General features: G+C 38.2%; 1 protein-coding gene across 2 annotated transcripts in view; it reads left to right on the top strand.

Annotated features, from left to right (window-relative positions):
- ACOX3 (acyl-CoA oxidase 3, pristanoyl) overlaps nt 1-27803 on the top strand; it is a 278298-nt gene that overhangs the window by 29424 nt on the left and 221071 nt on the right. For both annotated transcript variants that reach the window (XM_053704177.1, XM_053704176.1), the window contains exons 6-7: nt 1936-2079; nt 14361-14449. In XM_053704177.1, coding sequence (XP_053560152.1) covers nt 1936-2079; nt 14361-14449 — 233 coding nt within the window. The remainder of the gene's footprint in view (nt 1-1935; nt 2080-14360; nt 14450-27803) is intronic.

The following is a 27803-nucleotide window of genomic DNA, read 5'->3' as shown; positions in this document are numbered from 1 at the left end:
TCTGTCTTTTCTCCAAGAAGGTTTGGAGAAAGGGTTGCCAGCAAGTTCCTTAAAGGGACAAATCTCTGTTTTGTCAATTTTACTTCACAAACGTTTGGCAGATGTTCAGTCTTTTGGTCAGGCTTTGACCAGGATCAAGCCTGTGTTTAGACCAATTGCTCCACCCTGGAGTTTGAATTTAGTTCTTAATGTTCTTCAAGGGGTTCCGTTTGAACCCATGCATTCCATAGATATTAAGTTATTATCTTTGAAAGTTTTCTTTTTGGTTGCTATTTCTTCTGCTTGTAGAGTTTCTGAGCTTTCAGCATTACAATGTGATTCGCCTTTTCTTATTTTCCATTCTGATAAGGTGGTTTTACGTACCAAACTTGGTTTCCTTCCTAAGGTTGTTTCTAATAAGAATATTAATCAGGAAATTGTGGTTCCTTCATTATGTCCTAACCCTTCTTCTAAGAAGGAGCGTATGTTGCATAACTTGGATGTAGTCCGTGCCTTGAAGTTTTACTTGCAGACAACTAAGGATTTTTGTCAATCATCTTCATTATTCATTGTGTTTTCTGGCAAGCGCAGGGGTCAGAAAGCTACGTCTACCTCTCTTTCTTTTTTGGCTGAAGAGTATCATCCGTCTGGCATATGAGACTGCTGGACAGCAGCCTCCTGAAAGAATTACGGCTCATTCTACTAGGGCTGTGGCTTCCTCATGGGCATTTAAAAACGATGCTACTGTTGAACAGATTTGCAAGGCTGCAATTTGGTCGTCTCTTCACACTTTTTCCAAATTGTATCCCACAAGTAAGGATGAAATCCGTGGACTCGTCATATCTTGTAGAAGAAAAGGAAATTTATGCTTACCTGATAAATTTATTTCTTCTACGATATGACGACTCCACGGCCCACCCAGTCATTTCTAAGACAGGTATGTAATTATTTTTGTTAAACTTCAGTCACCTCTGCACCTTTGGCTTTTCCTTTCTCTTCCTAACTTCGGTCGAATGACTGGGGGTGGAGGGAAGGGAGGAGCTATATATACAGCTCTGCTGTGGTGCTCTTTGCCACTTCCTGTTAGCAGGAGGATAAATCCCACAAGTAAGGATGAAATCCGTGGACTCGTCATATCGTAGAAGAAATAAATTTATCAGGTAAGCATAAATTTCCTTTTTACATAGATATATATTTTTGTCAGCTTTTTAGAGTTATGCTGCATCACTTTTAAGTAATTTAGCATATGGGTATTATGTCCATTTTATTAAGAATACAGTGTAGGTGCTAACATACATACGTATGCTTTAATCACAGCCAGTCACTATGTGGGGCGGCAAAGAAGTATTGCTGGTGTTTTACTTTGTTTAAATAATATAAAGCATTTTAAAGGGACAGTAAACACCTTATCATTACAAGATTTTTTTTTTTTTGCTTTGCTGTAGGTTAATATATTGTATAGTCTAATATTTCTTAAAAGCAAGTTAAGATTTTGTTTTCTACAGCTGATTTTCAATAGCCAAACTCTATCCACCACTCACTTTATTTGCAGGAGCCAATCTGGGCTTGAGATTGCAGACAACAAGGTTAGCCACAGTCATTATGTTAGTATGAAGTGCATTGTTTTGCAGTTATATTTTAAAGCCAATTAGGGACAGATGTGTAGAGGGTTTAGCTTAAGAAGTCTGCAGTTTCCGTTTCTGTGAATTAGAAAATCCTCAATTTGTAGAGCTAAAATAAATAATGAAGTATATTGCAGTTATTTACTATGCAATGTATTACTAATATTCTCCTTTTTTGTAGCATAAAATGTTCTTTAAATTTGGACGTCCTGTATTAAACAATATTTAGTACATATTGAAACTGGGATTGTTTCAGTGCAAAAATATTTACTCTAATAATTTACTCTAATGATTAAGTCATTTAGTTCTTTAGTAACAGTAGTCTCTTCCCTAGGAGTTTGTCCTCAATTCACCAGATTTTGAGGCTGCCAAGTTCTGGGTAGGCAACATGGGGAAGACTGCTACTCATGCCGTGGTTTATGCACAGCTGCATACTTCTGACGGTCAGTGCCATGGGCTACATTCCTTTGTTGTGCAGGTAAGTTGCCCCTTCATTGTTTACACTCTAATCACCAGTCCTTTAGCTTGGGATTTTAATTTATATGATTTAATTATATCTTGAATCATTTTATCCTCTAATATTTTTTACATTTTTCAAAATAATGACTTTATTTTTTTGTTATACAGGTACAAGTCCCCAAATCCGTAATTCAAAGTTATTTTGTAATTCAGATCTTTTCATTAAAGGGACAGTCAACACCAGAATTGATGTTGTTTAAAAAGAAAGCTAAATCCTTTATTACCCATTCCCCAGTTTTGCATAACCAACACAGTTATAATAATACATGTTTTACCTATGTGATTATCTTGTATCTAAGCCTCTGCAAACTGCCCCCTTATTTCAGTTTTTTTGACAGACTTGCATTTTAGCTAGGGCTGGGCGATATGGGCAAAAAAAATGTTTGCGACTTTCTTATAAATGACTATAACACCTTAGCCAATCAGTGCTGACTCCTAGGTAACTTCATGTGCATGAGCTCAATGTTATCTATATGACACACATGAACTAACGCCCTCTAGTGGTGAAAAACTGTCAAAATGCCTTCAGATAAGAGGCGGCCTTCAAGGTCTAAGAAATTAGCATATGAGTCTATCTAGGTTTAGCTTTTAGCTTTCAACTAAGAATACCAAGAGAACAAAGCAAAATGTGTTTACAATTACATGCAGTATTTGAATCATGAAAGTTTATTTTAATTTGGACTTGACTGTCCCTTTAATATTTTATTTTAAAAAAATGATTGTAGGTTACAATCTTCTCTGCCTGTGTCATTGGTTTGGCTTTTGTGTTCTAAAATGCAAATGATACTCTATATTTATTTCAAACATCTTTGAGATTACATTACTGTACTATCTACACAAAAGTATTTCAAATGATATAAACTACCTTTAGTTTTCATGTATAAGCTGTATAATGACATGTAAATATTGCCTAAATGACACAAAATATTGTTGTTTATCCTTGATCCCATCCCCTCTCCAGGACAAATATTCTGAAAGGCAAACCTTTTCTGTTTCCAAGCAATTTTGATAAAGGGTTTTGTACCTGTATAATCATATGTATTTATTGTGATCACAAATCCGTAGTGTCACATGCTTAGTATGGTTAAACAATTTAGAAGTTGATCTAATTAATAAAATTAGCCATGTATGAATTTGCAAAAAAAAAGCAAACAACCCATAATTACTCATTGATTGAAGCCAGTTTTTTTGTTTGTTTTTTCCTCTTAGCAGTATTAGTGTTCTCTTAACTTATTAATGCAAATATTTGTATACAATTAAACGCTTCATAAATGATATCTTGTATGTCATAACATTTATAAACAAGTTATTTTTTTTGTAAAAAGATTTTATAGGGGAATATGAAGTATTTTTAAATAGATTTTACTATATATATCTGGGGAGATATGTTGCTTGAGTTTTTTTGTTTTTTTTTATTTGTTTTTCTATAGAGCATTACTCAATCTTCTAAATATGTTTTTGTTTTTTTTATTTAAAAAAACTTTATACTAATTATTTTCAATTTGCATATAAATAAGACAATACTAATTAGTCCACCTAAATCTAATTGATTTAATTTCCATGAGATAAATGTCTCTGATTCCAAATGTATTGTCCATCAAAATATTATTTTTACTGTAAACATAAAACTATCCACCTATAGATTCATGCATTTATTTTATTTGCATAGATAGTTTACTATTTGACTTAAAATTAAGAAGGGACAGTGTAGTAGTAAGTTCAGTTTAATAAGTAATATAGAAGACTCACAGAGGTGTTTTACCTACAAATAGCACATTTCAAAGTGCTTTGAGTCCAAGTCCAACCCGGATAAAAGCGTGATATAAATTGCTATTATTATTAATAATAAATAAATGTTTGCACATTAATTTCTCCTCTACAAGCTCCCTCTGTCAGTAGCTGATATAGCAAGCCTTGCTCTTCTCCTGAGCTGAGCCAACATGGTATCAACAAGGCAAGAAATTCTGTTAAATGGGATCTGTGTTATTTTCCATAGAGCAAAGCATTTCTGTTATACGGACTTTTATCAAACACACATATCTGTTTGAAACATTGGGTTCTGATTTGCCTGTGTTATTGTCCAGATCAAAAACAGCACAAACAGGATGTCTCCCGAACACACACTTTTCTTTCCCTATCCCTTCTATCAGTTCATATTGTCTGCTGAAAAAAATAATCACTAATACAAGTACTAGCATATTCATACCGGATGTAGATATATACAGGAATCAGGGGTGTATAGTCAAAACTGAAACAACAAGTAATGCATTACAGCTTGGATTAGAAGCATTTTGTTATGGTTTGCGTGCTGCCGCAATGACCCTCCCACAGCTTCAAGGGCCAATGGTATGGTAGGGAAAAAATGACTTTTTCTCATACACTATCAACCCTGCAAAGCTGTGTGTTTAAAGGGACAGGAAACCCCCCAAAAAAAGTTTTTCATGATTTGGATAGAACACACAATTTTAAACAACTTTCCAATTTACTTCTATTATCAAATTTGCTTCATTATCTTTTTTTAATTTGCCGAAGGAACAGCATTGCACTACTGGCAGCTAGAAGAACACATCTAGTTAGCCAATCGCACAAGACAAAAGTGTGTAGGCAGTTAGGCACCAATCAGCAGCTAGCTCCCACTAGTGTAGGATATGTGCATATTCTTTTTCAACAAGGGATAACAAGAGAACAAGGCACATTTGAAAATAGAATTTAATTTAAAAGTGTCTTAATATTGCATGCTCTATCTGAATCATACAAGTTTAATTTTCACTTTCCTATCCCTTTAAGAAACTGCTGGTGACCCAGTCAGCAGCTCTAGCTGTACAGCTGCTGTCCCTTTAACGGATGTTTTTTTTTCTCATGCTGAGAAAGAGCTTGCATTTTGGATGGCTTTTAATCTAAAACATATATATATATATATAATTATTTACATAGACAGAGATGTAGGCGACTGCTCCACTGATGCTGCATATTATCTCCAGCTGGGTTCTTGGTTAGTGCAGAATAGCTGACCGATGTTATCCTCTTCCAGTGCCACTTTTATTTTTCTACATTTTCTCAATAAGCTGAGCTTCGCAGATAATTTTGTTGCTTGGAAACATCAGGCAATTAACCTTACTCTATATCCAAGTGAAAGTTATGTTTTACATTATGGGCCAGATTATAAGTGGAGCGCTCCATATCACTTTTGAGAAAGCTATATTTGCGCTCCACTGAATAATACCAGCGCACGAGAGCGAACTTCCATAGGCTCCAATGGCACAGCATGAGAACCTTGTGCAGCAAAGGGGGTAAGTAGCACAGCAATGGCAGAAAATGTTAAATGTATATGCTTATATACATATATATTTATGTTAATCATATACATATATATTTACAGGGAACACACAGTTCCCATTGCCCGCAATGTAAAGGCACTTTTCAGTGCCATTTATTTTTTTCTAACATCCACTGCTTTTAACCCCTTAAAACTGCCTAGTGTAGTTGTTTTTTATTTTTAAAAAAAAATCAATTTTTTATTAATAAAAACTATAATACCCTCTATTTTGAGGACAATTGGGGAACTTTTAGAAAATTAACCAGAGATCTGACCTAATTATAATTTCCTGAGCCTTAATTGCTAGCGAGAACTCTCGGTAGCAGTAACCAGCCACTTGTAATGGCTGGTTATTTATCACGCGCCCGTCAGTGGGAAAATTAGTCTGCCTGCGGGTGCGCAATAAATTAGAGCACCACTTGTAATCTAGCCCTATATTGGCTAAAATGACCACAATAACTTACTGAATTGTGTTTTTGTGCATGGGGTTTGGATGCCGTTGCATTTTAAGCAGTTTTGTTTTGCTATCACTGAAACAGGGCAAACTCCTTAAAGGGACACTGTAGTCAGAAATGATATGCAAATAAAATCGTAGTATAGTTTTAAAACTCCTATTTATGTACTTCATTTATTAAATATGTACCCTTTTGCCAATAATTTACTTTGAAATATTGTTTCCCAACCTACTTGTATGTCAGCCGTTACGGATTCCCAATCCGTGCTGACAACTGCAGTTGTAAGATGGCGTTTTTCTGAACTAATGCGCAGTGCACGAGTTACCCGCAGCGTCACAGGAAACGTCACCATCTGCAGTAGAATAAGGCAAGTAGAATCTATCAGCAGCAGTCGAGTGAGCTGCGCACATCACGTAAATACATAGCTTACAATCGCTTCCAGAATCGCCCTAGAGTAAACGAGCAAACTATACTTAAAATGAAAACTAGCAGTTACGCTCAGCACTTTTCCGGCCGAGCGTACCTGGTTTTCAATCCGCCGCCCTGGAGGCAGCGGATCCCATAGGAATCAATGGGAGTCTAACCATAGCGAAAGTTCAGGTTCGCTGCTGCCAGACATCCCATTGATTCCTATGGGAAATGTCTACACCTAACACCCTAACATGTACCCCGAGTCTAAACACCCCTAATCTGCCCCCCCTACACCGCCGCAACTAAATAAATGTATTACCCCCTAAACCGCCGCTCCCGGAGCACACCGCGACTATAATAAATATGTTAACCCCTAAACCGCCGCTTCCGGTCCCCGCCGCAACTATAATATATGTATTAACCCCTAAACCGCCGCTCCCAGACCCCGCCGCCACCTACATTATACCTAGTAACCCCTATCCTGCCCCCCCTATACCGCCGCTCCCAGAGCCCACCGCAAGCTACATTATACATATTAACCCCTAATCTGTCCCCCCCTACACCGTCGCCACCTATAATAAATTTATTAACCCCTATCCTGCCCCCCTTACACCGCCGCCACTGTAATAAAATGATTAACCCCTAAACACAAGTCTAACACTAACCCTAACACCCCCCTAACTTAAATATTAATTAAATACATCTAAATAAATGTAACTCTTATTAACTAAATGAATCCTATTTAAAACTAAATACTTACCTGTAAAATAAACCCTAATATAGCTACAATATAAATAATAATTATATTGTAGCTATCTTATGATTTATTTTTATTTTACAGGCAAATTTCAATTTATTTTAACTAGGTACAATAGCTATTAAATAGTTATTAACTATTTAATAGCTACCTAGCTAAAATGAAGAGAAATTTACCTGTAAAATAAATCCTAACCTAAGTTACAATTACACCTAACACTACACTATACTTTAATTAATGAATCCTATTTAAAACTAAATACTTACCTGTAAAATAAACCCTACGATAGCTACAATGTAATAATATTAATTACATTGTAGCTATCTTAGGGTTTATTTTACAGGTAAGTATTTAGTTTTAAATAGGATTCATTTATTAAAGTATAGTGTAGTGTTAGGTGTAATTGTAACTTAGGTTAGGATTTATTTTACAGGTAAATTTCTCTTTATTTTAACTAGGTAGTTATTAAATAGTTAATAACTATTTAATAGCTATTGTACCTAGTTAAAATAAATTGAAAGTTGCCTGTAAAATAAATATAAATCCTAAGATAGCTACAATATAATTATTATTTATATTGTAGCTATATTAGAGTTTATTTTAAAGGTAAGTATTTAGTTTTAAATAGGATTCATTTATTTAATAAGAGTTAAATTTATTTAGATGTATTTAATTAATATTTAAGTTAGGGGGGGTGTTAGGGTTAGTGTTAGACTTAGGTTTAGGGGTTAATCATTTTATTACAGTGGCGGCAGTGTAGGGGGGGCAGGATAGGGGTTAATAAATTTATTATAGGTGGCGACGGTGTAGGGGGGGCAGATTAGGGGGTTAATAAGTTTAATATAGGTTGCGGCGGGGTCCGGGAGCGGCGGTTTAGGGGTTAAACTATTTAGTTGCGACGGGGTCCGGGATCGGCAGGATAGGGGTTAATAACTTTATTATAGGTGGCGGCGGTATAGGGGGGGGCAGGATAGGGGTTACTAGGTATAATGTAGGTGGCGGTGGGCTCCGGGAGTGGCGGTTTAGGGGTTAATACATTTATAAGAGTTGCAGCGGGGTCTAGGAGCGGCGGTTTAGGGGTTAGTAACTTTATTTAGTTGCGGGGGGCTCCGGGGGCGCCGGTATAGGGGGTAGAACAGTGTAGTATAGTGTGGGTGCTTAGTGACAGCTTGTTTACATATAAACTGAACAAAATAGTTACTGCTTTAGTTCTTTTTAATTGTAAACAGCCGTACAATATTTAGCTAGATATAAGACGTGTCAATTTTATCTAATACGTAGAAAGTGTGGAAAACCGATTCAATAGATTTTCCCTCCAATGCGCAAGCGTAAAACTAACAGAGATGTGGGTAACTTCGGCTTCTACAATTACAAATGCGCATGCGCGATTTAGCTGAATTGATGCGCAGGCTTATTAGGAAGGGTTATGCTGGTAATGATATGCATAGGAGCGAAATGTTATTGGTCAATCATTTCATATACACACTATGCCGAAAACGATGGGCTGGAAAAGGTGACGTCATGGCCGGGTAATATTTAGTTAAAATATAAGGTTTGTAAGCTTTGTTTTATACAAAATATAGGTTAGTAGCTTTTAATAGATGATAATTATACAAAATATGGGACTATTGAGTAACGAAAAAAGTAAACAACAGTAATCCTTTAATCTGAAGGCTGCTTTTTATGGAAGCCTCGTGCTTTCTTCAGTGACAGTTTTATACATCTTGCTGTTTTGCAGCTCAAACCTTTATACATTTGTATTGTTTGTTTTTCTAGGTTATTTTAATATATTTGCATTTCCTCTTGTTGGATATTAATCTCTTAAAGGGACTGAAAACAGCTTCTAGTTCCAAGATTGCAGTCTTACAATTTACCAATCAACTGTGAAAATGTCCTGAATACATTGCTACAGTTGTTTTTCAATGATCAAACAACCCCCACCACATATTACAGCCTCTTTTGGAGGGCAGTGTCTTATGTTATTAGGGACAGCTATATAGGAGGGTTAAGCTTGTAGAGGGTCTGCAGTGTAGACTTTGTATTCTCAGAGTTGAAAAACCCATTATTTTTAGAGTTAAAGGGACATAAAACACAAAGATATGCTTTCATGATTCAGATAGAACACTGGTTTACAAAACTGTCCTTAGGCCTCCCCAACAGGCCAGCTTTTCAGGATTACCTTCGATGAGAGCAGGTAAAATAAGTGTTTCCTAAGCAGCTGATTATTTCATCTGTGCCCCAGTTCAGATATCCTCAAAATGTAGCCTGTTAGGGAGGTCTGAGGACAGTGAGAGAGAGCATAAACTTTGAAACGACTTTCCAATTTAACTTTTGATTTGCTTATTTTTCTTTTGATATTCTTTCTTGAAAAAAAAAATACCTAGGTAGGCTCAGGGGCTGAGAGCTAGCTGCTGATTGGTGGCTGCATGCATATGCCCCTTTTCATTGGCTTACAGTTGTGTTTAACTAGCTCCCAATACTGCATTGCTGCTTCTTCAATAAAGGATACCAAGAGAATGAAGCAACATTGATAAAAGTAAATTGGAAAGTTTTTTTTTTTGTTTGTTTTTTAAATTTATGCTCTCTTGAATCATAAAAAATACATTTTGGGTTTCACGTCACATTAAATTAAAGGAAATGGGGACAATATAATGTGTATATTTCATTATTTTACTATGCATAATTAAATTATATTATTGCAGTCCCAAAATGTTTCATGTTATTATTATTATTATTATCAGGTATTTGTAGAGCACCAACAGATTCCGCAGCGCTGTAAACCTAGTCGGTGTACAGGATAGCTTTTGTAGGGGTCAAGTGGGTAGAGGGCCCTGCCGAGAGTTTCACTGTTGTAGTCGGCTCTTTTGAAGCGATCTGTAAAAAGCTGGGCCCATAGGCTTACAATCTAAGGGGTTCAAGGGGAAAGCAATGGCGTTAGGAAAGGTTAGTGTTGGTTTGTTGCATCCCTGAATAGTAGAGTTTTTAGGGAGTGCTTGAAGCTGTTAAACTAGGGGAGAGTCTTATGGAGCGAGGCAGGGAATTCCACAAGATGGGGGCCAGTCTGGAGAAGTCCTGTAAACGTGAATGTGAGGAAGTAACAAGAGAGGAGGAGATCCTGAGCTGATCGAAGGGGACGGGAGGGAGAGTATCTAGAGACAAGTTCTGAGATGTAGGGGGGAGCAGTGCAGCTGAGAGCTTTATATGTCAGGGGTGAGGATTTTATGTTTAATCCTAGAGGCAAGAGGAAGCCAGTGAAGGGATTGGCAGAGAGGTGCAGCAGATGAAGAGCGACAAGTAAGGAAGATGAGCCTGGCAGAGGCATTCATAATGGATGTAAAGGGAGCTATGCGGCAGCTAGGGTAGACCAGAGAGGACGGAATTGCAGTAGTCGAGGCGGGAAAGGATCAGAGAGTGGATTAAAATCTTGGTTGTATCTTTGTAAGGAAATGTCTAATTTTAGCAATGTTTTTAAGGTGGAAGTGGCAGGCTTTAGCCAAGGACTGGATGTGAGGAGTGAAGGGAAAGATCTGAGTCAAGTGTGACCCCAAGACATCGGGCAAGCGGGGGAGGGGTAATGATGGAATTATCAACAGTTATAGAAATTTTGGGGGTGGAGACATTGGAAGAAGGGGGTAAAATAAGGAGTTCAGTTTTTGAGAGATTTAGCTTAAGGTAGTGAGAGGACATCCAAGATGAGATGTGAGAAAGACAGTTAGTGACACGGGTTAGTAAGGAAGGAGGTAGGTCTGGTGCAGAGAGGTAAATTTGGGTGTCATCGGCATACAAATGGTATTGAAACCCATGGGACTTTATTAAGGAACCTAGTGACGACGTGTAGATTGAGAAGAGAAGGGGACCAAGGACAGAGCCTTGAGGTACCCCAACAGAAAGTGGGTAACGGGGCAGAGGATGCTCCGGAGAAGGCTACACTAAATGTACGGTTAGTCAGATAGGAAGAGAACCACGAGAGAGCTGTGTCACAGATGCCGAAGGATTGGAGGGTTTGGAGCAGAAGAGGGTGGTCAACGGTGTCAAAGGCTGCAGACAGGTCAAGGAGGATAAGCAGAGAGAAGTGGCCTTTGGATTTTGCTGTAAGTAGGTCATTGGTAACCTTGACAATTGCTGTCTCTGTGATAGGAGCAAAATCCAGATTGCAGTGGGTCAAGAAGAGAGTTTAGTTTAAGGAAATGGGATAGACATGCGTAAACTAGCTTTTCAAGGAGCTTTGAGGCAAGAGGGAGTAGGTAAATAGGGCGGTAATTGGAAGGGGAGGTTGGATCAAGGGAAGGTTTTTTTGAGGATAGGTGTGACCAGTGCATGTTTTAGAGATGAGGGAAATATACCAGTGCTGAGGGGAGAGGTTGAAAATGTGTGTGAGTATGGGGGTGAGGGTAGAAGAGAGGGAGGGGAGTAGCTGTGAGGGGATGGGGTCAAGGGGACAGGTAGTGAGGTGGGAGGACAGTATAAGGGCAGAAACTTCATCCTCATTAACAGGGGCAAAAGAGCTGCATTTTTGGATATTTGGGTTTTGGGTGATCGTGAGCTTTTGAGGGGGTGGGAGATTGGAAGTATGTCCCTTTATATTTTATGGAATCAGAACCATCTTGAACCGGTCACTTTCTCACCCCTCCTCACTATTGTGTTCTTTATCTCTTAATCAAATACAAGAAAGGGTATGGACACTACTGCTACAATATATATTTTCCTATCTAAACTGTAGCTAGAATATGTGTAATGTGTAGTATGCTGCCCTGGTTTTTAAAAATGATACTACATATATGTATATACATATCTTCCACATCACGGAGAAAAGCTGTATTCTACACTTCTATAGATATTAGCAACTCACCAACTACTTCAGCATGTCAAATTTTGATGGATTTATCCAAATAAATTAATTCCAACAGCATTATGCAGGTTTGTCTTTATTGCAAAATAAAGATCAAAGCCAACATGGTGACTTTTCGGGTCACAAGCCCTTAAAGGGAATGTAAAGTCCAAATTAAAACTTTCATTATTCAGATAGGGCATGTCATTTTAATCAACTTTCTGATTTACTTTTAGCATCAAATTTGCCTTTTTCTTCTGTTCTTAGTTGAAAGCTAAACCTAGGTAGGCTCACATGCTAATCTCTAAGCCCTTGAAGGCCGCATCTCATCTGAATGCATTTGACAGCTATAGGCCGTTAGTTCATGTGTTTCATATAGATAACCCTGTGCTCATGCACGTGAAGTTATTTGAGTCAGCACTAATTTCCTGAAATGCAAGTCTGTAGAGATCTGAGATAAGGAGGCAGTCAGCAGAACAGAAGCTTAGATACAAGGTAATCACAGAGGTAAAAAGTATATTTCTATAACAGTGATGGTTATGCAAAACTGGGGAATGGTAAATAAAGGGATAATCTATCTTTTTAAACAATACAATTTTTGGTGTTTACTATCTCTTTAATCATGCCAAGCAAATACACACCAAACACAGTGAATTTATACCATTAAATATCCAACAATTCTATCATATACCAGACAATATATCACCAATGAAAACCATATATAAATTAGTGCCACTTAGTGGTCAAAATTTAATATTGCATCTCTTACAAAAACATTTAGTGCTAGATGAGAAGGGTGAGAAGGGGTATTTTGCGTCTCTTTGCATGCATCTTAAATAGGACGAGTATTACAAGTTGAAAGTAAACATATTTGCTTAAAGGGCCACTGTAAGTAAATATTTTCTATGCCTGTTACTAACTAACTACCCCAAATACGCTTTTTATCAATAGCATTTCATTAACATATCTCTACCGTATATCAGAAATCTTGTCTGCAAATTTAATTGTTTTCCAAACCCACTCCGTGGGTATCCTTTGCTCTGTACCAATCCGTTTACAATACCTAGGTTTCAAAATGGCGCTTTAATTGGTTTAAGTATTTTGAACACGCAGTGCTGAAAATAGTGGGCAGGATAACGTGACATCATCGGCGAATAAAAGATATAACTTTTAGAACGTTATGAAACTTCGTTTTGGAGAAAATATAGGTCAGTAGGTTTTAATTAATGTTTAATTAACTTTAATATGTTAGTTGTTTATCTAAAAATTATAACAGAAAGTAATCTTTAAGTACAATCTAATTTAGTGGGCGTCAGGTTAGCGCGACTTCAAAGCTCTAGTTAACTGTTACGGGAGACAAAAAAGTTGCACAAAAAACATCAAAAATACATTTAAAAGTACATTTACACTGTCTGATAAAAATTATTGTAAAAAATATTGCATTAAAAAATTATAAGGGCTCAAAGATATGAGGTTTCAGGTGTTAGAAAAAAAAGGGCTGCAAAGGGCTTTAACATAGAGACACATTCATATACATGTTTAAATATGTATATATATATACATATATATTATGTGTGTGTATGTATAAATATATATATATATATATATATATATATATATATATATATATATATATATATATATATATATATATATAATATATATATATATATAAGACAAGAATGAGAAGTTGAGAGTAGGGGTGGGAAAACCCCTAACTCACCCTATAGCGCTACTAAAAAGGGAATCAAGTACCCCTAAATCGGGCACCTCTATATACTATTCTTTCTGTTGAATATACCTGCAGCCAGTCCCTAGTGTCATTTTTTTTATTATCTGTTACACCAAGCGCCATCCTGTTACCCTTTTGTTTCTATATATATATATATATATATATATATATATATATATATATATATATATATATATATATATATATTAATTCACAAGAGGATAATATATATATATTAATTCACAAGAGGATAAATACAGCACTCACAGTGTAAGAGACATCTTGCCAGGGTGTCCAGTCTAAATATACTCATTCCAATAGTCCTCCAGACCCCACACACCGTAGTACCTGAGAGAGAGGCAGCACCCACTGGTCTTTTCAAAATGCAAAGCTTTAATGTATATCTGTGTATGTGTGTGTACATATGTATTGCAGTATTTGTGTTTTAATGTACATATTTAACATTCCCATGTTCACTTACAGGAGGATAATGTCCTTTTTATTGTAAGTACATATTTCTATACATATGTATATACCTATACCTGTACATCTATTCATATAGATATATAGGTGAATATATGTATTTTACATGAACAGTATCATATATATATATATATATATATATATATATATATATATATATATATATATATATATTTAATAATAAAAAGTACATTCTTTTCTATGTGAAGAATAAATAATTATTATTTCATACATAGATATTTTTAATATCAATTGTAGATTCGTGACCCTAAGACCCTTCTACCAATGCCAGGAGTGATGGTTGGTGACATAGGCAAGAAACTTGGCCAAAATGGGTTAGACAATGGGTGAGTGATTTTCACAGAACCTGTAGACTACTTAATTTATATAAGATGTCCAATGAATTGTTTTTCTTTTATATTGTACTATGCAGCGTGTTATGCCTTTATATTGTACTATGCAGTGCGTTATGCTTTTATATTGTACTATGCAGTGTGTTATGCTTTTATATTGTACTATGCAGTGAGTTATGCCTTTATATTGTACTATGCAGTGAGTTATGCCTTTATATTGTACTATGCAGTGTGTTATGCTTTTATATTGTACTATGCAGTGTGTTATGCTTTTATATTGTACTATGCAGTGAGTTATGCATTTATATTGTACTATGCAGTGTGTTATGCCTTTATATTGTACTATGCAGTGTGTTATGCTTTTATATTGTACTATGCAGTGAGTTATGCCTTTATATTGTACTATGAAGTGTGTTATGCTTTAATGAACATTTTTTTACTGTAGTAGTTAATATCTAATCATTATAGTTTAAGTGCAGCAATTGAGTATTATGTGCAGGTCCTGTAAAGCAAGAAGCAGCTTTTTTTGCTTGATGTTCACATTCTGTAATTGAGTTGTTTTCTCATCACCCAGTGGGTATATTAACATGAACAATTTTCAGTCTTGCAATGCATGACATGGCCGCACCTGTTTACTATTTGACTTTGAAAATATATTGATAGCTCTTGCGACCGGGCGCTGACGTTCTACCACTGTGAAGGCCAAGCAGCACACAACATGTACGAGGCTGAGGCATGTAAAAAATTCCCTTGGAGAGCCCCCCAGGCAGTAGAAGTTTTTTCTTATGGGTGGGGTCCGGAGCGCTGCACATAGGCCTTTTGCTTTAATCCATTATTTAGTGCAGCCACAGTCTTTGAAAGATTTGGAGAGACTCATCCTTCTCAGAGCAGGAGTGACCAGCGAGGGTTGCAGGGTGTTTTGGCAGGTACTACAGGCTGCCTATTCTAACATTTCAGGAGCTGATCTATTAGCAGCATCGCTCAGATAAAATGATAGCTGCTGTTGTCAGAGGGTCACATGAACAGCTCCCGGCCAATGGCCAAGCGGATTCAGGGCCTTGTGAGCCGATAATGACAGTCATTTGTATCTGGGAGCCAGCGTCCCTGATATAACACTAAGTAGTGGGTGCATATACTTTCCTCTTTACCATTTATTAGAGTATTAACCGCAAATACAGCACTAAAAACTCAGCATTCCCTTTTAGGATTCATTTAAAGTGTATTTTGGGCATGTGAATAAAACTGTGTTATGCTCCTTTTTCTTATTCTCCTTAATATTTTATTAGTGATCAATTACATTTTAAAGTGCAAATAAATATGAATATTATCTTTTTTTTATTATTAAATTGGTCTGTTACGTCTTTAACATAAGGAAGCATATGAACTGGTGTTACAAATACATAAGGTTAAAACAAATAGCATACAACAAAGTTTACTTTACACGGACACTGTAATACAAACATACATTGTTCAGGAGACAAAACTCCTTGCAGGTCGTGATTCAGATCGATCATGCAATTTTAAGCAACTTTCTAATTTACTTCTATTATCTTGTTTTCTTTGTTCTCTTTGTATCTTTTGTTGAAAAACAGGGATGTAAGCTCAGGAGCGTGCACGTGCCTGGAGCACTGTATGGCAGCTGTTCTGTGAGAATGTTATCCATTTGCAGGAGCACTAGATGGCAGCACTGTTTCCTCCCATGTAGTACACCAGACACCTAACTTGGTATCTCTTCAGCAAAGAATACCGTGAGAATGAAGCAAATTTGATATCAGAAGTAAATTGGCAACTTTTATAAAACGCTGTGCTCTGTCTGAATCACAAAAGAAAATATTTGGGTTTCATACCCCTTTATTAGGAAAGAACAGGTTGGGCAAACTGGATTGACAGAGATGTTGGCCTGTGCCTAGGGCAGCAATATTTAGGGAGAGCAGCAAATTTTAATAGAAAGTCCCGATGCCGCCGCACTACTGTTTTCTGCAAATGTTTAACGGGACATGAGAAACTATTTTTTTATGATTTACATAGAGCAGGGTTTTCAAAGTCTTAGGCGGTGGGCTCCTCTCTGATGATATTTATAAGACAACCAAAAGAGTGCTTCATTTATGGTTTAATTTGTACATTATTGCTCCTGTGTTAAATGCAACTTGCCGATCAAGACAACAAATGCAACGCAGTCTTTGCGCAATTTTGACCCTGGTGCCTTTCTTCCACCTACATTACGCTTTTTGCCTTATTCCACCACAAAAGGGCAAGTGTCATTATCATCTCTTAAAAACTATTGTATGCTTTGCCAAAGTCAGCTGCTGCTTGTGGTTTCTATAGGATAATGTGAAGTGTCACTGCTCCCGCACCTCCCTTATAAGATCTCGCACCACCTTATATGCTCCCGCACCTCCCCTTTTATGCTCCTGCGCCTCCCCTTTTATGCTCCTGCGCCCCCCCTTATATGCTCTCCCACCCCCCTTATATGCTCTCGCACCCCCCTTATATGCTCCCATGCCTCCCCTTATATGCTCCAGCACCTCTCCTTTTATGCTCCTGCGCCTCCCCTTTTATGCTCCCGTGCCTCACCTTATATGCTCCTGCGCCTCCCCGTATATGCTCTCTTCCCCCTATTATATGCTTCTGCGCCTCCCTTTATATGCTCCTGCGCCTCCCTTTATATGCTCCTGCACTTCCCTTTATATGCTCCTGCGCTTCCCTTTATATGCTCCTGCGCTTCCCTTTATATGCTCCTGCGCTTCCCTTTATATGCTCCTACGCTTCCCTTTTATATGCTCTGGCGCCTCCCTTTATATGCTCCTGCGCCTCCCTTTATATGCTCCTGCGCTTCCCTTTATATGCTCCTGCGCCTCCCTTTATATGCTCCTGCGCTTCCCTTTATATGCTCCTTCACTTCACTTTATATGCTTCGGTGCTTCCCTTTATATGCTCTGGCACCTCCCTTTATATGCTCCTGCGCCTCCCCTTATATGCTCCTGCGCCTCCCCTTATATGCTCCTGCGCCTCCCCTTATATGCTCCTGCGCCTCCCCTTATATGCTCCTGCGCCTCCCCTTATATGCTCCTGCGCCTCCCCTTATATGCTCTTGCGCCTCCCCTTATATGCTCTTGCGCCTCCCCTTATATGCTCTTGCGCCTCCCTTTATATGCTCCTGCGCCTCCCTTTATATGCTCCTGCACTTCCCTTTATATGCTCCTGCGCTTCCCTTTATATGCTCCTGCGCTTCCCTTTATATGCTCCTACGCTTCCCTTTTATATGCTCTGGCGCCTCCCTTTATATGCTCCTGCGCTTCCCTTTATATGCTCCTGCGCCTCCCTTTATATGCTCCTGCGCTTCCCTTTATATGCTCCTTCGCTTCACTTTATATGCTTCGGTGCTTCCCTTTATATGCTCTGGCACCTCCCTTTATATGCTCCTGCGCCTCCCCTTATATGCTCCTGCGCCTCCCTTTATATGCTCCTGCGCCTCCCTTTATATGCTCCTGCGCCTCCCCTTATATGCTCCTGCGCCTCCCCTTATATGCTCCTGCGCCTCCCCTTATATGCTCCTGCGCCTCCCCTTATATGCTCCTGCGCCTCCCCTTATATGCTCTTGCGCCTCCCCTTATATGCTCTTGCGCCTCCCCTTATATGCTCTTGCGCCTCCCCTTATATGCTCTTGCGCCTCCCCTTATATGCTCTTGCGCCTCCCCTTATATGCTCTTGCGCCTCCCCTTATATGCTCTTGCGCCTCCCCTTTATATGCTCTTGCGCCTCCCCTTTATATGCTCTTGCGCCTCCCCTTTATATGCTCTTGCGCCTCCCCTTATATGCTCCTGGGCCTCCCTTTATATGCTCCTGGGCCTCCCTTTATATGCTCCTGCGCCTCCCCTTATATGCTCCTGCGCTTCCCTTTATATGCTCCTGCGCTTCCCTCTATATGCTCTGGCGCCTCCCTTTATATGCTCCTGCGCCTCCCTTTATATGCTCCTGCGCTTCCCTTTATATGTTCCTGCGCCTCCCTTTATATGCTCCTGCGCTTCCCTTTATATGCTCCTTCGCTTCACTTTATATGCTTCGGTGCTTCCCTTTATATGCTCCTGCGCCTCCCCTTATATGCTCCTGCGCCTCCCTTTATATGCTCCTGCGCCTCCCCTTATATGCTCCTGCGCCTCCCCTTATATGCTCCTGCGCCTCCCCTTATATGCTCCTGCGCCTCCCCTTATATGCTCTTGCGCCTCCCCTTATATGCTCTTGCGCCTCCCCTTATATGCTCTTGCGCCTCCCCTTATATGCTCTTGCGCCTCCCCTTATATGCTCTTGCGCCTCCCCTTATATGCTCTTGCGCCTCCCCTTATATGCTCTTGCGCCTCCCCTTTATATGCTCTTGCGCCTCCCCTTTATATGCTCTTGCGCCTCCCCTTATATGCTCTTGCGCCTCCCCTTATATGCTCTTGCGCCTCCCCTTATATGCTCTTGCGCCTCCCTTTATATGCTCCTGCGCCTCCCTTTATATGCTCCTGCACTTCCCTTTATATGCTCCTGCGCTTCCCTTTATATGCTCCTGCGCTTCCCTTTATATGCTCCTACGCTTCCCTTTTATATGCTCTGGCGCCTCCCTTTATATGCTCCTGCGCCTCCCTTTATATGCTCCTGCGCCTCCCTTTATATGCTCCTGCGCCTCCCTTTATATGCTCCTGCGCTTCCCTTTATATGCTCCTTCGCTTCACTTTATATGCTTCGGTGCTTCCCTTTATATGCTCTGGCACCTCCCTTTATATGCTCCTGCGCCTCCCCTTATATGCTCCTGCGCCTCCCTTTATATGCTCCTGCGCCTCCCCTTATATGCTCCTGCGCCTCCCCTTATATGCTCCTGCGCCTCCCCTTATATGCTCCTGCGCCTCCCCTTATATGCTCTTGCGCCTCCCCTTATATGCTCTTGCGCCTCCCCTTATATGCTCTTGCGCCTCCCCTTATATGCTCTTGCGCCTCCCCTTATATGCTCTTGCGCCTCCCCTTATATGCTCTTGCGCCTCCCCTTATATGCTCTTGCGCCTCCCCTTTATATGCTCTTGCGCCTCCCCTTTATATGCTCTTGCGCCTCCCCTTATATGCTCCTGGGCCTCCCTTTATATGCTCCTGGGCCTCCCTTTATATGCTCCTGCGCCTCCCCTTATATGCTCCTGCGCTTCCCTTTATATGCTCCTGCGCTTCCCTCTATATGCTTTGGGCCCTCCCTTTATATGCTCCTGTGCCTCCCCTTATATGCTCCTGCGCCTCCCCTTATATGCTCCTGCGCCTCCCCTTATATGCTCCTGCGCCTCACCTTATATGCTCTTGCGCCTCCCCTTATATGCTCCTGCGCCTCCCCTTATATGCTCTTGTGCCCCCCTGGGGAGGCTTACCTCACACTTTGAAAACCACTGACATAGAGCATAGAATTGTAAACAACTTTGCAATTTAATGTTATCAAATGTGCTGCATTCTTTTGATATTCTTTGTTGTAAGAGCAACAATGCACTACTGGGAGCTAGCTGAACACATCCTAAAAGCCAATGTCAAGCAGCATGTATGTGCAGCTACCAATCAGCAGCTACCAATCAGCAGCTTGCTCCCAGCAGTGCATTGCTGCTTCTGAGTATACATAGTTATGTTTTTCAACAAAGGATACCAAGAGATAAAGCAAATTAGATAACAGAAGTTGTTTAAAAGGGTATGGTATGCTCTATCTGAATTGACAATTACAGAAAGTTGAAATGATTAACAGAAATGGTTCACTCTGTTATAAAAAAATAAATGTATCGCAATCATATTTTTTTTTGGGGGGGTATGGGTGGCTCCATGAATTCCTACACCGGGGCCCTGAGGTTTCTAATGACGCCTCTGTAAAAATGTTTTCTGTTTTGTAATAGTTCAAATAATCTATATGCAAACTTAGTATCCCAGTAAATACAATATATTTCTTACAATTGCTCATCTCGCCAATGAAAGAGGGGCAAGACAGGTGTGAATATGTTCACCTAGGCTAGCGTGTACTGTTTAGCAAGAATAATACACCTGCAAAGTTACCACAATGCTATACAGGAACTATGAAATAGTCACTATGTAGGACAGTGATGACCATTGCTAAAAAAGAACAAAAAAATAAATAAACATTAATAATAAACCTATTTAAAGTGATAGTAAATCCTAGCGTTTGTGAAACACTAGGATTTAACAGTGGAACAAATAAAGGGGACTTTCAGTCAAGTATAAAATACGTCATGCTGAAATTACCTTTATTTGTCTGCAGCGTTCGCCGCGCTGTGTCTCATGCAGTCCACAGCAGAACACTACTTTTATCACTGAGGTGATTTTAGCCAATAGCGTGCTAGCTATCCGACATAATATCAGCTGGCCGGCACGGCTATTGGATAAGAGGTGGAAATGTCACCTCACTGAAAAATAGCGTTCTGCCGTGGGCTGCCTGAAGTGCTCAGCGCGGCAAACGCTTCAGACAAATAAAGGAACTTTCAGCATGAAGTATTTTACAATTCATGACTAAAAGTCCCCTTTATTTGTTCCACTGGTAAATCCTAGCGTTTCACAAACGCTAGGATTTACTATCACTGTAAGCAGGGAGTTTGTGGGTGTAAAACACTATTATTGGCTAGATTACAAGTGAAGCGCTAATTTATCGTGCGCCAGCAAACTGACAAATTCATCCGTTTGCGGCGCGAAATAGATAAGCAGGCATTACAAGTAGCTGGTTATTGCTACCACAAGCTTACAGTAGGAATTAGTGCTCCGAAAATTATCCAGAGGTCAGACTTCTGGTTAATTTTTTAAAAGCACCCAAATTGGACCCAGAAATGTAGTCTAGTTATTAATATTAAAAATAAAAGACAAAACCGTTATATGGGGTTAAAATTGGTGGGTATGGGGTGTTACAAAAAAAACGGCACTGAAAAATGCCTTTACATTGCGGTCTATGGAGATTGTGTGTTCAAAATAAATATATATGTATATGAATATATATATATGTATATTTAGGTTTCAATATGTGTACTTACCCCCTTCGCTGTGCTAGTTTTCATGCCGTGTCTCTCAGCATGAGAACGAGGCTTCCATTTGGAGTCTATCGAAGTGCGCTCTATTGATCACATAGTTCCTAGCAATGCGAATGCGAGGTCACGTACACATTGCGGGCCACTTCAAATACCAGCGCAAAATAGCATGTGCTGGTATTACGTGTGGAGCGCAAATATCACGCTTGCTTAATCTGGCCCTATATGTCTTATCAAATTATGTTAAAATAAAGGTTTTTAAATTTTGGTGTATTTCTTTTTTTCTTTTTAGGAAACCGGTTTTGTGTATGGGATATTAATATCCTACTGAAGACATTAGCCACAAAGTCTTTCTTTTTTTTTTTTAAACACTGCACTATGTAAAACGTGTTTTTAAAAGAAGACAACTTTTTTAACATTGTATTTATGCAGCCGCTACTATAGCACAAAGTCTAAAGTGATTTCGCAATGTACTGAATGGGTTTACTTCTAATTTCAATGTTACACTGTACCAAAAGTCTTGTTATGACTAAACACGTCTGGTACAGTGCAACTACAATATTAGATACTATTGTAAAATGAAAAACTTGCAGCTGCTGTCGTAATATTAATATTCCATACACAAAAAAGACAAACGTGTCAAACACATGCACAATATGCCCTCAGTCCCCAGCTTATTTAGGTTTATTATGCGTGTACAAATTTCACTATTGTATTGTAACAAAAAAAATTGTTTTTCACATTTCAATTGTGATGTCATTCCACACTGTCTAAATCGATTATTTAAGGAAATTATGAAAAAAATGCGCTAGACAAGATCTGGGCTACACATAAAAAACAGGCAATCCCTAAGCCTGATAATGATCAGAGGTGCAAAAAATGGGTATATATGTGTGCGCCAATATTGTGTGAAACACAAATGGCAATAGATCTTTTTAATAATGGCTTTTTATTTATCTATTTAGGTTCATAAATTTTCTTATTTTTAAATATTTAAAACAAACAGTCCATAAAGTACCGATAATATGAAATTCACAATAAATACAAAAAAGATTTTTTACAATCAATAAATTTATTTGAAATAATAACTGTTAATTTATACGAAAAAAATGTAAGCAAAATACACATGAACAGTGTTAAAATCTAACTTCTCCCTATTGGTACCAATCTGAGTGCTAAATAAATAACGATATTTCTGGTTAAAATATATATAGTTAGACAATCTGATACTAAGATAAAATTAAATTCTAATGCACTATCTAAAAATTGTCCTCTCTCTAAAAAATGATTGGTAGCTGTTGGGGGATTGATATGACTTTGTGTATGTCTTTCTGTTTGTGGTCCATGATTATCTACCCTATCTTGCTCTCTCTCCAAAGGTGCAAACCTATTATATAAGGGGACATTATTTTCTCTTATTCTCTCTGTTCTCTCCATCTTATGATTTCTCCAATCAAAATCCCTATCATAGTTTCTAACGTAGTTCCAATTTCCATTCAAATTTCTATTTTCATTATGCCAACTATTATCATCCTGTCTCTGAGGGTTATAGGAATTTCGTCTATATCCTGCATAATATTCCCTTCTTGTACTTTGAGAGGATGGTCTATTTTCTCTATTATTAGGTGTTTTATTATATTGATTACTCCGATAGTGCCTCACATCGTTCCATTCAGGTTTATAATTATTATAATTGTAGTTGGCCCTCATTCTGTTTTCCTGTTGTACTTCTTTTTTATTTTCATTTGTACTTTTCTCAGTGTTTTCTTGTAAATGTTGTGTGTTATTTCTAAATCTATTATGACGCCACCTGTGTGTTGTATAGGTATCAGCATAGTTCCCTTCCTCAAAATGTTTGTAATCCTGGTCGTCCCTTTCAAATTTGTCCATTTTTATTTTCAGATAACTTTTTAGCTCTTCCATATTATCTTTAATTCTTTTCTCACTGTCTTTATACTCTAATGAGTCTTTAAAATCGCTTAGTTTTAATTCTATCTCATTTATTTCGTTTCCTAAACTTATTAGGGTATCACCCCTGTGTTCTTTGATTAATTTCATTAGTTTCATGGAGGCATCCTCCAAAATTTCCCTCCATTTTCTTTTAAATTCCTCATCTTCAACCTTAAAAGAGCATTCCTTTTTTATTCTGAGACCTCAACTGACAAGCATTTGCAGCGGTTTCAAATAAGGTACTTTCTTCTGCTCTGACATTGTTTCTAAAGCACAAGTACGATTCATAAAGGAATAACCCAAAAAGGCTATTTGTTTCTGAGAAATATTACAGACGGACATTGGAGTTTGGATTAATAACTTTTCTCTCTCTTTTTCTATCATATGCCGACTTATTGTTAACACTGCTAACTCAGATTCTGAGACAAGAGAGGATCACTCTAAACATATATACATATGCTTAAGTCCAATTATAAGCATACAATTTGATGAACTGTTTCTAATGAGAAGTTTTTTAAAATTACCTTGCACAAGGTCACTTTAAGGCATTTAAGGCTTCTTTTAGACACTTTTCAGATACATTTTTAGATAGTGCATTAGAATTTAATTTTATCTTAGTATCAGATTGTCTAACTATATATATTTTAACCAGAAATATCGTTATTTATTTAGCACTCAGATTGGTACCAATAGGGAGAAGTTAGATTTTAACACTGTTCATGTGTATTTTGCTTACATTTTTTTCGTATAAATTAACAGTTATTATTTCAAATAAATTTATTGATTGTAAAAAATCTTTTTTGTATTTATTGTGAATTTCATATTATCGGTACTTTATGGACTGTTTGTTTTAAATATTTAAAAATAAGAAAATTTATGAACCTAAATAGATAAATAAAAAGCCATTATTAAAAAGATCTATTGCCATTTGTGTTTCACACAATATTGGCGCACACATATATACCCATTTTTTGCACCTCTAAATCGATTATTTACATTAAACACTTGCTGCACATGGCAATGCTGCTTTGAACATTCCACCACTGGCAGAGAACTCTGGCATCCCACGGTGACGCATAATAAAAGACCTTTTATCAAGACTACCTTCTAAAAATGATAAGATCTCTTTAGAACATTTTGGGCCAGATTACAAGTGGAGTGTTATTGAACGCTCCCGCTAGAGCTTTAACTGTGCTAGAAGTAAGCTGTTTGCACTCATATTACAAGTTGAAAGTAAACTATTTTTGCTTATGCGCTAACCTGACGAGCGTAAAAAGCCAAACTTAAAATATTGCGCATGCATTAACGTATCCCCCATAGAAGTCAATGGAGCAAAAAAGTGGAAAAATACTAACGCCCTACTTGTGCGCAAACCCGATTGCATATTGTAAGGATTCCAGTCCTGCTTTTACTTTTTGCCTTAACTCACCTTCCTCACCTGTACTTAAGGCATCGCCCCGCCCCAAACAAGTGCTTAGTTGTTGAGTATTGTTTGCTAAAACCAGTGCTCTGTTTCTTATAAGCTATATTCTTATCACAAGAAGATTTACTTCAACTACTTTAACATTTGGATTACAAATACCAGCTGCAGTTTGGTCTCATAAACGGACTAACAACAACTAGTCTCATTCATCCTGAAGTTTGCCATTCCAAGAAGTATTAATTATTTCAACTCCACATCTCTACTGGAATTGCTACTTAATTCCCAACAGGAGGATTCTACCTACTATCGCTACGGTATTTGTATCAAATCTAATTTACCTTGGATGCCTAAAGTAACGGCTAATTTCAAATATCATGTTATCACTTGAACTTATCTAAATTGACTTTGTCTCTCAGATATTACTATGTTTTGCAACGTATGTTTCATTTAATTATATAAACTTTCTTTGATTCATTCTCATACCGGACAGTAACGGACTTTACGTGACGTCACACAGCTTCATTCATCTCAGCGTGTCATACAGCTCCTTACAAAACAGCGTGTCTCACAGCACCTATTACACTCACTGGTCTGTGTTCAGATATCCAAGCTGCAAGCATAATTCAGTGTGCTGTGTCTCGCAGCAGGTCACGCCCCTGTCAGCACCTGCAGTCTGTGTGTCTCACATCTCTCACTCTTCAGTGCTTATTACAATGATCAATATCTCTCTCATTTGGGCTTGAGCAATACCAATGTCAAAAGTTGTTATTAATACTAATACTTACTTTCAGTCCCTTAATATTTATATGGTATAACAATAATATATAACCATATAAAGACTTACTGCCTTTCCTTATAAAAATCACTCTGAGTAAAACAGTCTATGCTGATATAATAGCCTGTATTTCAGTTGTGAAACAAATATAATTTATTTAGACTCTGCAGTTGTGATTCAAATAACTAAGGAACCTGATATAACAACTAAGCCATATATAATGGATCCAGCAGAGCTTCCTCAAATTGTTTATAATTTAACACAAAGAGTTGACCAACTTAGTCAAGCCTTTAGAGAGTTACAATTAGAAAATGAAACTTTAAGAAAAGTAATAAAAGACACTGTCTCTACTAAACAGAGCCTTCCTGACAATCTGTCAGAACCATTTATTGCACCTCCAGATTTTTTCAATGGAGATAGGAATTTATACCGACAATTTAAAAATGCTTGTCTGCTTAATTTCACCCTTAAACCTAGAACATACCCAAATGATAGGGTTAAAGTCCTTACAATGATAAGCTATTTAAGAGGTGAACCTCGCATTTGGGCAGACACTCTCTTTGAGACAAATAATGCTGTTCTCTCATCTTTTTCATCTTTCCTGGATATCATGGATGAATTATACTATGATTCTAACCTACAGTATACTGCTGAGAAAAAGATGAGGAACCTAAAACAAGGTATTAAACCTGTTGAATGTTACATAACAGAATTCAAGCAATATTCTATTGACTCTCCATGGAACGCCATTGCTTTAAAAAACCAGTTCAGGCTTGGACTCTCTGACGCAGTAAAAGATGAATTAGCCCGAACTGAGTTACCTGAAACATTGGAAGGCCTTATGAAGCTCAGCAGGCAAATTGATAGGAGATTACGTGAAAGAAGATTTGAACGTCAATACCCTGAAATTGTTTACAAGAAGGATAAGGCTCTATACCATCCCACTTCTAACAGTTCTCATACTGGTTCAACTGGTGCTGAAGCAATGGATATAAGTTCTATTAAAGGACCTCTAACTCCTGAAGAACGCATCAGAAGGAAGACTAGAGGCCTCTGCATGTATTGCGCATCCTCATCTCATACTTTAAAGGATTGCCCCTCTTTGCCACAGAACAAGAAGAGTAAGTACCATTCCAATCTTTCTCTCCAGTTAAAGAATAACAACCCTCGTCATTGTTCTTTATTCCTTTCTCTACAGTGGGCAAATAAGCAAGTGACCATTCCAGCCATCTTGGATACAGGAGCACAAGGAAACTACATTGACAGTTCTCTAGTTTCAAAAAATAAAATACCATTGATAAAAAAGTTGTCTCCTATTTTCCTTCGTGTGGTTGATGGCTCTGAGATATCATCAGGGCCGATTACACATCACACCATCCCGCTCTCTGTCACCACATTAAAAACACATCATGAACATCTCACTTTTGATGTAATCACCTCTCCATTATTCCCAATAGTACTTGGGCTAGCTTGGTTACAGCTACACGAACCTGATATTAATTGGAAATCCTTAAATGTCCAATTAAATTCTGATTTTTGTCAACAGACTTGTCATAGGACCTTTTTTCACAGTTTATCCTCCACATCAGAAACTCTGATACCAGAAATGTACAAGCAGTTCTCTGAAGTCTTCAGTAAGAAGGAAGCAGACACCCTTCCTCCACACAGAATCTATGACTGCCCTATTGAACTGAAACCTGGAACCACACCACCTATTGGACATCTATACCCACTTTGTCAACCAGAACTGGATCATCTAAAGACTTACCTAGATGAAAATCTAAAGAAAGGGTTTATCCGTCCTTCTGTTTCTCCTGCTGGTGCAGGAATGTTTTTTGTGCGGAACAAAGACCAATCTCTTCGGCCTATCATTGACTTCAGACAATTGAACAAAATAACCATAAAAAATCGATACCCTCTCCCACTCATTCCTGAACTCATAGAAAGACTCAGGCATGCTCAGATTTTTACTAAATTAGATTTGAGAGGGGCGTACAATTTAGTGCGTATCCGAGAAGGGGATGAGTGGCTTACCGCTTTTAGAACTAGGTATGGGTTGTTTGAATATCTAGTTATGCCCTTCGGCTTAACTAACACACCCGCAACTTTCCAGTTCTTTATTAATGACATTTTCCATGATCTCCTTGACACATGTGTTGTTGTCTACCT

Source organism: Bombina bombina, chromosome 2 (assembly GCF_027579735.1).
Source record: "Bombina bombina isolate aBomBom1 chromosome 2, aBomBom1.pri, whole genome shotgun sequence".
NCBI classification, from domain to species: Eukaryota; Metazoa; Chordata; class Amphibia; order Anura; family Bombinatoridae; genus Bombina; species Bombina bombina.
This window is presented reverse-complemented; position numbering and strand designations above follow the sequence as displayed.